The sequence below is a fragment of the Phycodurus eques genome, chromosome 20 (assembly GCF_024500275.1).
Source record: "Phycodurus eques isolate BA_2022a chromosome 20, UOR_Pequ_1.1, whole genome shotgun sequence".
In the NCBI taxonomy this organism is placed as follows: Eukaryota; Metazoa; Chordata; class Actinopteri; order Syngnathiformes; family Syngnathidae; genus Phycodurus; species Phycodurus eques.
The window spans coordinates 583523-596495 of NC_084544.1; the positions used below are offsets into that span (position 1 = coordinate 583523).

Below are 12973 nucleotides of genomic sequence, written 5' to 3' on the forward strand. Positions count from 1 at the left end.
CCTCGATGGGAGAACGTCGATTGACCGCAAATAGGAAGACACGCCTTCAATACTGCCCCACATAAGCCAATGAGAATTCAGCCTGGCGATGACGTCACTTGGCAACGCTCATTGCTCAATGCGTGTGTTTGATTTTTGATGGTTAGGGTATGTTTTATGAAATGATTCAAATGAGTTCACTTTTGTTGTGTTGCTTATTTTGGTAACATGGCTACAGGCTTGTGTAAGGGGAGATGAAAAGAAGCAAAACGTCTTTTTAGGAAATCATTTGGGTGTGGCTTGTGAACTTCTCATCACGCTGGTTTGTCCACATTAATCTGGCATATATTCAGAACATATTTGGGGAAATGTTGTTGATATGGTTCCAGTTTATGCTGTCACCGCTGTTTTTTCTTTTTTTGTGTTTACCCGGTCTGGTCCATGGTCAGTGGCCAGGAAAATTCCCCGCACACCCAGGACATGAGCAACAAAAATATCAGCTTCATTTAGAAAAAGGTTCATTTAAATGTTACCAAGTGAATTATGTATGAATGTATCAATTTGTTTTGAGCCTTCATCCTAAAAATCTCATACCGGACGGGTCGCGGCTAGGCCGTTAAACTACAGGGCATCAGCGGAAATTCAGCTACTGTGAGAAGAAGAGTAGGAAAGCGTGTCCCTAGGCAGAAATAGATGAGGAAAGCCTAGTCTAAAACTGAAAGTAAAGACTTTGAATGTTGGGAAGATGACTGGTTGACATGAGGGTGAAGAGAAACGGAGATATACTGTGTTCATCAGGTGGAAAGCCAGCAAAGCTAAAAGCTTAGGAGTAGGGTTCGAATTGGTTTACCGTGGTGTAGATGGGTGGAGGAATTGAGCAAGAGGTATCCTCTAGTAAGAGTGAGTTAAGAATGTTCTGCGGGTAAGAAGCGTGTCGGATCGAGTAATAAAGCTGAAGCTTGAAATTGAAGTTGCTATCTTTACCTTTGAGTGGTCACTCCCCACGGGTCGAATGTGAAGTACCAGAGAAGGAGACACTCTGGAAGGCGCCAGACGAAGGAGTTCAGAGTTGCATTCCAGGCAGGGAGAGAGTAGGGATTGGGGCAAATTGTCATGGAAAGGCAAAAGGGTTGATGAAGACATGATGGACAAGTTTGGTGACCGGGACAGGAACCTAGAGCGACAGATGGTGGCAGACTTCGCCAAAAGGATGGAAACGCTTTTGTCCAGAGAGTAGCGGTAGAAGTACAAAGGTAGACTACATCTTGCACAAACAATGTCATCTGAAGGTCACTGACTGTAAGCAACAGATGGGGGTGTTCAAAATGACGCTGGTGGTGGTGAGGAAGATGAAGAACGCAAAGGCCGAGCAGAGAACCGTGTGGCGGAAGCTGAGAAAGGAAAAGTGTCATGCTGCTTGAGGAGAAGAGGAGAGACTGGTTCTTGGTGGCCCGGGGGTGCTTCCAGAAGACTGGACCACGACAGCCGAGGTGATCGGAGAGACAGGCAGGAGAGTACTTGTGGGTGCTGCGCCCTGCTAGATGCGCTGTGAAAAGGCTTTTTTGGACAGACGCAACCACACACTGCTGATGTCTTGTCCTCCGATCGAACCCAGGTTAAGACCAACTGATCCAATTTCTTCTTTCTCCTCAAATGGGGTTTGAAGTTTTTCCTTGCCCGCTTGGGGGCAAGATCAGGGGATGTCGTCGATCTTTGTCAACTGTGGGCCTGTGAAGCCCTTTGACACTCTTGTGATTAACGCCTATCCAAATAAAATGGAATAGTTCTAGTATCTTCGGGTCTCCTTCGTTCACGAGTGAGGGAAGATCGACAGGCGGATCGGTACAACGTCCGCAGTGGCGCGGACTCCGTATCGATCTGTCGTCGTGTCACCGGCGCCTCTGCTGGTCGCAGCCAAGTGGTGCACGCAATTATGCATGTTTTGTCATTGATCATCAATTTATCGGTCGAATAAATCAATTCCAACCTCCAATGAAAAGTGTAATCAACAACATTGATTACATTATACTATTTTTAAAGCATTTTAAAAATAGTTTTAACTGCTTTTTGGGTGATGGGGGCGTTAAATATGGGACTCATGTATTGTTTGGTTTCATTCTAAAAAAATACGACTAAAATTGGATTTGTGGGTATGAACTTTCACAAGGATAATTCTTAAATTATTAACAACATTAACATTGTTTTCCTGCTTACGTCAGCACGGCGTCAGATAGCCTACGGAGGCCTTGGATGGACAGTAGGCAAATGTCACAACACCTATGACTGAGAGTATATAGAAACACTATTCTCGTTACACACATAGGCAGGCTGTATACTTTGACACATCCAATATGGCGGTAAAGTCGCCTTACTACCCTAAGCTAAAGGTTCCTTCTACGTACGTCTGGCTCCTCTTAAAGGCGCCGTGTCACCACCTGCGGAAAAAAAGGAGAAGACGAACGTCTTCCAGAAATGCTTCCCAAACTTCCGGGCCTGGAACAACCGGCGGGACCGACTGGCGCGACGGTCGCGACCCGGCGCGCGGTGCTCTTTTCGGGCTAGAAAAAGCGAGGAGGTCGGTGATGGCGGCTGGGTCGTCGTGTGTTATTTTTTGTGTGTGTGTGTGTGAAGCCAGCGGCTACGGGAGCTAACCTGCTAGCATGCTAACGGCACATCTGTACGGGTGGAAGGAGATTTGATTCAAATACACACACACACAAATATATATATATATATATATATGATTATTTGGTAAGATCACCTTGGTGACAGCTAATTTTAATCAATGCACATATATTACATTAGGAAAACTCTCCACCAAACAAAAATGTCACTAAAATGATATACTGAAAATATAAATGATCTGGTCTCAATGTGTTCTCAAACTTTCTGAATGCGAAATCTGGGCTTGTTGAGTTGAACCCAAAGCTATTATTGTGTTGTATGAATCCCAACAGGTGGATACACAGGTTTCATCGTACCTTATACACTGGGGGGAAAAAGTCGTCTTCGGTTGCACATGATTAAAAGGCAGTAAACTGGTGTCATTTCCCCCCCCTTTTTCTAGAAAATAATCAAATTATATATGTTAGCGTAACACATTTCAATCACGTGCCACTGATGTCGACTGAAGTAAATGGAAAGGAATATTTTTTTCAGTGTGTCATCTGGTGGAAGAGCACTTAATCGCTCTGCCTGTCACTATATGTCGCTGGCATAGATAGCTGACCAAAGACACAATTGTTTTTTTGGGATGTAATGTAGCATCGTGACGAAATTTCTCAATCATGACAGTCTGTCAAAATGCAAAGTCTGGTTGGAATGGCCACTCCAACATGAGAAAAAGCACAACAAGAATGTAGAAAAAAAAAAAAAAAAAATGGGCTCCCGAGAAGTGTGGGAAAATGTTTTTGTGTGAAGACGGTGATAGAAAATCTGGTCAAAAAACAAATTAGAGTAAAACAGTTGAGCTTAATTGCTTCTCAACAGCTCCTTGACGCTTTCGTTTCATCTGCTACTAGGGGAAGGAGCGCTTCTTCCATTGACTGACAAGTTCCAGTTCAAAATATCCACCAATGAGCTCGTACGAGCCGAAATTCCAAGGGAGAGGTTCTCCAAGTCGACCCGTCACTCGCCCTAAAAACTATACTCATTAAGAGTATAAACGCAGCCAATCGGAGGCGTAACCCATGTGGGTATGTCACAAAAAAATACACTGATTGGCTGACTGGAGCACGTGACCCAAAGGTAACGTCGGGAGGATGCAGAAACAACTCTGCTCCCCGCGTCCCTCCGACGCTACGCCGCAGCCGCTCCGAGCGTCGCGTCGCAATCGATCGGGCGAGAGGCGCCTTGCTGTTCGCGCCGGCCTCCGTCCTGGCGAACGCTGACCCGGGGGCCGCCACCGCGCAGCCGCCACCGCCGCCCCCCCCCGTCGAATTATTTAAGCGTATTGTAACAGCGGCGCTCTTTAGTGGCATGCCAGTGAGTCTTTATCTCAAGTCGAAAGTCGTGGGTGAAAGAACATCACACGGAGAGAGAATAATGATTCCGACTCCCCATTACAGCGTAGCCCCCCGTCGAGACATGACAGCCGTCCCAAAAATGAAATATTGAAATAGGTGCACTCCATACAAATACAGATATCTGACATACTTCTCTCTCTCTCCAAATGAAGTGTCCACATCTCAAATGAAAACAAATCAGTCATCCTACAATATCACTAAGCGCAGGAAAGGATTCCTACGCCTTTAAGAGTGCTCTTGCGTTTATGACTTCACTTGAATTTTTGGACTCACGCAAAGAAATCACTGTTAGCAGCCAGTATCCAATATCTAATGTGATGAATATACAAATATGACAATATGGTAAATACTTTAAAATCATTGAACAGCCAATTGCCCAATGGACACTTGAGTTATTGTGAGCATACATTATTGCTCAGCAATAATACTGTTTTGGAGGGAGAGTATATGAATGTAAACATCGGCTGGACGGGGATGGAAGTGCACGGTAATATATGATTTGAAGCGATTTGAAGTTCACAAAAACCGGTGGGAAAACGGACAGAAACTACTAAAGGCTATTGAGAAGAAGAAGAGCAAGAAGGAGAGAGGTTCTTGGCTTTTCCTGCTTTGGCCTCTTTGCCCCACCTTGTCCCGTCACCCTTCTTGCAATACTGTGAGCTTTCCCACGATAATTATCGTGTTATAGAGATCATGACATCCCTATGAAATACGATCCATGAGAAAACAGGTGAATTGGTGATGTACCGCAAGAATCCATTTTTTTGTGTATATGTTTGTGAATTTGGTCTTGTGGGGGATTTTTAGAGGCGTTCGAGGTGCTCATTCCATGTTTTTCCGGAAATTCCACCAAGGTGTCGGCCCCTTGTCACGTTGCTGCATAATAACGCGGCGCCGATCGCCTCAGATGCAGTCGGCTTCGGCGGAGGTGGGCAGCAGCGGCGACTCGGTGGTGCAGGTGTGCTTCCCGAGCGCCCGGGCCTCGGTGCTGGACGGCCTGAACCGGCAGAGGGAGGACGGTCGCCTGTGTGACCTCGCCATCCATGTCCAAGGTCACGTGTTCAAGGCCCACCGCTGCGTCCTGGCCGCCTCCTCGCCGTACTTCCACGACCAGGTGAGAACGGCGTCTTTCACAAAAGGTCAGATTTCCCTTCCCTGTTTCTCGCCCAAAGCCAGTCTTCATTTCTCCTGCCAGCCCAATGAGGGCAAGCGATTACAGATATTGAATAGACGGATAGTCGCCTAGCTGTAATACAAAGACGTGAAGCGGGTTGTCGTCTTGTGGTCTGAAGGTCCTGCTGAAGAACATGTCCAGCGTGTCCATCCCGGCCGTGATGGATCCGCTGGCGTTCGAGAGCGTGCTGCGCTGCGCCTACACGGGCCAGCTAAGGATGCTGCGCGAGGACATCGTCAACTACCTGACGGTGGGCAGCGTCCTGCAGATGTGGCACATCGTGGACAAATGCACCGAGCTCCTCAAGGAGGGCAGAGCTGCGGGGGGAGGCGCTGGCGGCGGCGGCTCGGCTAACGGCGGCGGCGGTCTCGCTCGGGATCGGGCTCGGCCGGCGGGGTCCCAGGAGCAAAGTTCCTATGCAAGTATGCAATTTGATTTTTTTTGAATTTGGATTTAAAAAAGGCCGCCGTTTTGAGGAAGGGGCACTGTAACGCCTTACTGTACCCGGAAAAAAGTTATTTGATTCCAGTTACTTCGTCAAAGCATTATTAGTTACTTATGCGACAACAATGTCTCTTAACAAGCACTAATTTGTGGCTAGTGACTTGAAGGAACAGCAGCCCATTTGCCCAAATGCATTTTATGGAATACGCAGACCGCTTATTTTCTGAAATATTCAGGAAAAAGACTGGGACAACGTTGTTTATCGCACAATCCACAGGGAAGGAGCAGAACATTTCGAAAATGCAAAGAAATGCATGTTTTTGTTTTTTTCCTTAGTAAAAAGTGTATTTGATTGTTGTCACTTTTTTATTTCCGTTACTTATTTGTATTATTATTATTGTACTTATTATTGGAGTTTTAATGGCGTGTTCAGAGCGCAATGTATTGTGGGTTAATGATTCATACCCAAGTGCGCTGTCAGAAATCGTCACGGAGGTAAGGACTGACTCGCTGAGGAACTTACAATACTTCAATAATATTTACAATGAAAAGTGAAAGCTTTCCCCTCCGTCTGGAGTCTGGACTGCTCGTGAGCCGGTTTAACGCGCTGCACCGCTGACGTTAAACAGTTGCGTAATCTTGTCACCGGGAATAAAAAAAAAAGGTTTTCTCGCTCTTCACATCCAAATTACGATAGTGGGAGCAAGTGTGTGTGTGTGTGTGTGTGTGTGTGTGCGTGTGCGTGCGTGCGTGCGTGCGTGCGTGTGTGTACGTGCGTGCGTGCGTGCGTGCGCGTGCGTGCGTGCATGTATATAACGCGTGGTTGCCTTCATGGACCCCCGCACAATTGGACGCCACAGAACTCAGTCAATGTGCAGAGTTGTTACTGTCCGTCTGTCTGTCTATCAGGAGTCTTTAGAGAAGTGCATTTGAGAATGGTGTGCTTGTTTACATTGTTGGGTACTTTATTTGGCATGACAAGTCTGCACTAAGTAGCTCATCTAATGTGGCTGCAACTACACTAATATTTCAGTTATTGGTGCATGTTGATGACCTCATTCTGTAACTTGTGTGGCGTATATTACCAGGTAATAGGTACGGTTAAGTTAATGATCTTTTTGTACTGCAGATAAGTGATATTCCTGCCACTTGGCAGCTGCTGAAAGTCACTGAAAATGTTACTTGTAATCTAACTTAGTTACTTCTGAAATCAAATACTCGGTAAAGTGACTAAGTTACTTTTACGGTCAAGTCATCAGTAAAGTAACTAAGTTAGTTTTTCAAGGTAACCGGCAACACTGTCGGTAATACAGTGAACCCCTGCATATTTGCGGTTTGGCATTGACAAACCTATCCTCCGTTATCTACTACTCATTGCGTTTGTTTTTGTGTTTAGGCCCGAGCAATCCAAACAGAACTGCGTTGCCGTCGGTGTTAGTTAGCATGTTGTTTCGATGAGCCTCATTTGAAGGTGCATGATTGTGTCCGTGCTAGATGCACGGCGTTGGTGTTTTATGATCCTCTGTGCCAGTGTCGTCTCATTGTAGTTCCAATTTGCCTATATTCCCTAACATTTCTTATTCTGTGTACTGTATATACCATAGCGTGCGTTTAATAACTTAATACCACTTGTGTTACGTACTAGTGCGCATATTTGTTTGCCATTGGGTAAGGTAAACCGTCGGTTTGTGCCAGCGTGTTATTTAGGCCAAGTACGCAAGCGAATACTATTGATGAGCGAAGGTGGCTCGTTTGTGTTGAAAAATGTAACTACTGAATAGAGTTGTTTATGTAACGTGGGTTCGTGAGTTTGCCGGGGCTTGGGCAAAAGTATGGAATTTTTGAAATGTCACATGTATGTGTAGGAACCCCGCAGGAGCCCCCGCGAGCCAGCCGGCCGTCGGCCGGCGAGAGCCAGTCTCCCAGCAGCACGAACTACTTCAGCCCCGGAGCGGCCGCGGCCTCGGCGGGCGGGGGCGGAGCGGCCGGCGACGCGCCCGGCTACTGCGCGCCGTCCGGAGAGGAGGCCTTCATGATAGAAGAGGGGGGGGGGGAGGATGAGGAAGAGGAGGAGGAGCACCAGCTCCAACAAAAGAGGAGAGGAGGAGGAGGAGGAAGGAGGAAGAAAACCAACTCAGCGTCAGAGGAGGAAGTCGGCGTCAGTGACAGCTTTGGTGTTTCCTCATATCAGGTGATTCCCTCCCGCAGCGTGCACATTCTCGGCGCTTCTGTATTTTGTCCGCCCACTTAACGTTTAGCCATAGAAAAGCAAAAACAGCACAGACCTTCACTCACCGTCCATCTGTCCCGCAAAGGACGGCGAGGACGCGTCCCCGCGCAGGCGCCCCGCCTACGTCCAGCCCGGCGTCGCGCCCCGCAAGCAGTGGGTGGTGGTCAAAGCCGAGCGGGCCGAGGACCACGACCTCATCGTGGTGTCGGGCGAGGAAGGCGGCGGGGCGGAGGAAGAGGAGGAGGAGGAGGAGGAGGAAGAGGAGGACGACGACGACGAGCTCGACGAGAGGGCGACGGCGTCCGGCCGGGGGAGGGACGGCGGCGAATTTGCCATCTCGCACGTGCGGACGCTGTCGGCGGAGGCCGCGGGGCGAGGAGAAGCCGACGCGCAGGTCAGCCGCACTCAAGTTGAAAGTCATGAAAAAAAAAACAAAGATGAACAGGTGGGATTTTCTGCAAATAACAAGGGTTAGGTTCCAAAATTCCTCGATTGTGCAGGGCTCCGCTGTACTGTGACGGCATTTCAGTTCATTTCAACAAGGAAGATTGATTCAGCTGTGCTTCTCATATTTTGATCGCCTCATTTAGTGACACGAGAGTCTGAAATATTTGCAGCACAGTCAGAATTAAATTGTTTCACGAAAACCTGAAAAGCGACATTGTGGACATGACGTCTGCCTCCGTGCGTCCAGATGGACTACTGCCAGTCTTCTGAGGACTTCCTCAAGTTGGACGGCGGCCTGCTGGACGCGGCCTTAGCTCAGCAAATCCAGGACACGGCGGCGGGTCCGATTCCGAGCCAGGGCGCCGCCGGAGCCGCGTCGGGGCTGCCGGGTCCGGTCCCGACCCGTGCCCAGCTCTTCCCTCTGGACATGCAGGTGAGTCATTGTGCCTTAGGACACGAGTGTGCTGACTTGCGAGTTTTTCACGACGCGAGTCGCGAACTCGGGATACGAGAAGCTTGACTCGACTCACTTCACATCAAGCAGTTTGGCAGATGGATTTACTAAATATCCATCCATCCATTTTCTGTCGCGCTTCTCCTCACGCGGGTCGCGGGCGTGCTGCAGCCTATCCCGGCTATCATCGGGCACGGGGCGGGGTACGCCCTCAACTGCTTGCCAGCCAATCGCAGGATTTAGTAAATAGTCTTCCAAAAAGATTCATTTATTTTTACGACTTAATGAATGATTAATGGCGAAACAGCGGTTAGAGCGTCTGCCTCACAGTTCTGAGGACCGGGGTCCAATCCCCCGTCCCCGCCTGTGTGGAGTTTGCATGTTCTCCCCGTGCCCGCGTGGCTTTTCTCCGGGCACTCCGGTTTCCTCCCACATCCCAAAAACATGCATTAATTGGAGACTCTAAGTTACCCGTAGGTGTGAATGTGAGTGCCAATGGTTGTTTGTTTCTATGTGCCCTGCGATGGGCTGGCAACCCGTTCAGGGCGTACCCCGCCTCCTGCCCGATGACAGCTGGGATAGGCTCCGGCACGCCCGCGACCCGCGTGAGGAGTGAATTGGCTCGTGCTCAGAAAATGGATGGATGGATGATTAACTTGGAAATGATATTGAAGTGTTTTGCGATGATGATTAGTGGTATGTTTACAGTTTAAGCGAGCCAATAAAATGTTATGTTTTTTGGCTAGTCGCTATTTTGCTACTGTAACAGATATCAATGTCCCCTTCCACAGGGCAACCAGATCCTGGTCTACGGACAAACGTTCTCGATGGACGCCGCGCCGCCTCCTCTGAGCGGAGTAATCGGCGGTGGCGCTTTGAAAAGAACAGAGCATGGCCCCGCGGTCCCGGGAGGCGAAGGCGGGGTCGGCGGCGGTTCCGGCAAAGTGTTTATGTGCCACTGCGGGAAGACATTCACGCACAAGAGCATGAGGGACCGCCACGTCAACATGCACCTGGACCTGAGACCCTTTCATTGCCCCGTGTGCGCCAAGAAGTTCAAGATGAAGCATCACCTGACCGAGCACATGAAGACGCACACAGGCCTCAAGCCGTATCGCTGCGCCGGCTGCGGCCGCAAGTTCATGTGGCGAGACAGCTTCATGAGGCACCGATCGCACTGCGAACGTCGAGCAGGGGGCGGCCAAGACGGCGCCGATGTCCTTCCCGGCACTCACTTCCTCCTCCCGCCGGGCGAGGGAGGTCTGCGGGGAGGCGCAGCGTCCGCGGCCTCCACGCGCCTCCACCACGCATCTACAGGCGCGCCGTCGGTCAGCGGCGTGGCGGCGCTTCAAGCGGCGGGAATGTTTGGCAGCCTGCCGTTAGAACACGGCATCTGCTCTGATCTCACTAACGACAGCTAACACCGGTTAGTGACTGCAGACGACCGTGAGTGAATGCTTTTGACCGCTAGTGACTGCTAACCTTTGATAACGACAGCTAATGGCCACAAGTGACCACTAGCGACAGCTAACAACCTCTAGAGACTGCTAACAACTGGCAGTGACCGCTAATGATAGCGACCACTAAGGACCGCTAACGGTCGCAAGTGACAGCTTACAACCGCTAATAACAGCTAACAACCACTAGTGACTGTTAGCGACTGGTAGTGACCGCTAATGACAATTAGCAGCCATTAAAGACAACTAACGACCTATAATGACTGATAATGGCAGTTAGTGACTGCTAACAACAGCTAACGACGGCTAACGAAAGCTAGTGAGTGCTAACAATCACTAGCAATGGCTAACGAGGGCTAGTTATTGATAATGACAGCTAGTGACCGTGAACAACCACTAACGGTAGCTAATAACCACTAACAACCGTGGGTGACCGATAATGATAGCTAACCGCTAACGAGCTCTCGTGACCGCTAACAATGGCTAAAAACCACTAGCAGCTGTTACAACTGGGACACTAGTAGACAAAACCTGAAGGTCTACGAAGAGAAAGCATATCACAGCGCCACCTAATGGTGGGTGCTGTCACATGTTGCCACGCTCCTACTCACGGGGGCGCTCTTTCACGCCCGCCAGTCACCTTTGACCTTCATGTCTTCTTCATTCGAGGCCGCAGGGAAACCGGGCTACCCAATGCAGGTCACGTCCACGCCAACACGGAGATTTTTTTAGTTCTTTCGTTTGCGCACAAATGTCCTTATCTGAAAAATCACTCGCCCATCACAGTTCATGTACAACCCCAATTCCAATGAAGTTGGGACGTTGTGTTAAACATAAATAAAAACAGAATACAATGATTTACAAATCATGGTCAACCTATATTGAATTGAATACACGACAAAGACAAGATATTTCATGTTCAAACTGATCAACTTGATAGTTTTTAGCAAATAATCATGAGCTTTGAATTTTCTGGCTGCAACACGTTCCAAAAGAGCTGGGACAGGCTCGTGTTTACCACTGTTTTACGTCACCTTTTCTTTGAACAACATTCAATCAACGTTTGGGAACTGAGGACACTCATTGTTGAAGCGTTGTGGGTGGAATTCTTTCCCATTCTTGCTCGATGTACAGCTTCAGCCGTTCAACAGTCCGGGGTCTCCGTTGTCGTATTTGACGCTTTGCGTCCATAACAGTCCGGATGGTTCTTTTCCTCTTTGGCTAGGAGGACACGACGTCCACAATTCAGGGAAGCTCCTTTTCTACCCAATCGCGGCGCCCACCTGTTCCCAATGAGCCTGTGCACCTGCGGGATGTTCCAAACAGCTGTTTGATGAGCATTCCTCAACTTTCTCACTTTTTTTTTTTCCACCTGTCCCAGCTTTTTTGGAACCTGCTGCAGCCATAAAATTCGAAGTTAATGATTATTTGCTCAAAACAATCAAGTTTATCAGTTTGAACATGAAATATCTTGTCTTTGTAGTGTATTCAATTGAATATAGGTTGAACATGATTTGCAAATCATTGTATTCTGTTTTTATTTATGTTTAACACAATGTCCCGACTTCATTGGAATAGGGATTGTACATTCAAGAATAATTTTAACATAATTACATCTAAATGAATGCTTTCAAACAATGTACATGTAGGAGTTAAGTGATTTTAAACATTATGTACATGTCCAAATGATATTAGGTATAATGCACATAAAATAAATGATTTTAAATAATGTACACGTCAGAATAATACTAAAAGAAATAACTATAATGTAAATTTCGGAATAAGGGTGATCAAGTTGGCTGATGTTTTTCCAGGTTTTTGATTGGACAAAATGAAGAAAAGCTTTTTCACGTGGCAGCGCGAGCGGGCGACGTTGCGTCCGTCTGCGAGTCGCCGGCGTCGGGCCGTCGTGTTCTCCTGACAGCTTGCTCACGTTTTTTAATTGACATCTTCTCTGACCTTTGTCGGACTTTTACCGAATGTGCGACCTTCGGGGTCGGACGTTAATCTGCCTGGCGACATAAAAAAAGAGGTGCAATACTGGGAGCTGGGCACTTTTTGTTAGCAGCCCTGTCAAATTTTGTTTTCTTTTTTTCTTAATTTGGTCGATAAAAATTTATTTATTCCATTTTATTTATTTTGTATTTATTCATGGAATTAAATAATTAGTGTAATTAGAATTAGTTTTGTTATAAATAAACTATTTGTTGCATTAACATAGGCATTTTTTAGGTTAATTAAAATGTTATTCATTGATATATATTTTGATACAGGTAACATTACTTGGTTGATTTATTGTAACTAATAAACTGAATGTCATTAGGAAAGAAAAAACATTCTAACTGCACATTTAATTCTTGGATTAAATTGGTCAATTGCTTATAATCAAATTAAATACTAAGCAAAAAACTGAGCATGAACTATTTTGTTATTAAAATGAGCTTTTACATATTTTATGTGCGGCACAGTGTGCGACTGGTTAGAAAATCTGCCTCACGGTTCTGAGGTTGCGAGTTCAAATCCGGCCTCTGCCCTACAGGGGGCGCTCTGGCCCGGACACTGCGAAAAGCGCACGTCCTGATAGATCAACTGGCAAGCAATGAGTCAAGTCTTTGAGAAGCACACTTTTATTTGAAAAAACCAACAAACAAAGCAAACAAAAGCATATTAGTAAGAGTTAGTTGTGTGTGTGCATACTGTACGTACAGCGGCCATCTTCAAACAGCAAGGTCTTTTCTATAGCTAATAAAGATGTAAGATGTA

General features: G+C 47.3%; 1 protein-coding gene across 3 annotated transcripts; it reads left to right on the forward strand.

Annotated features, from left to right (window-relative positions):
- Window positions 1–2414: 2414 nt before the first annotated feature.
- Window positions 2415–12973, forward strand: zbtb22b (zinc finger and BTB domain containing 22b). Of its 3 annotated transcripts, none has more exons than XM_061664205.1 (7): window positions 2415–2554; window positions 4859–5118; window positions 5297–5600; window positions 7488–7813; window positions 7938–8246; window positions 8547–8732; window positions 9545–12973. In XM_061664205.1, the coding sequence occupies exons 2-7, from the start codon at window positions 4912–4914 to the stop codon at window positions 10172–10174; spliced, it is 1962 nt and encodes a 653-aa protein (XP_061520189.1). In that variant the 5' UTR covers window positions 2415–2554; window positions 4859–4911; the 3' UTR covers window positions 10175–12973. The 3 variants fall into 3 exon arrangements, with proteins under 3 accessions (XP_061520189.1, XP_061520191.1, XP_061520190.1); XM_061664207.1 differs by having other exon boundaries at window positions 4912–5118; XM_061664206.1 differs by lacking the exon at window positions 2415–2554 and adding an exon at window positions 4720–4734.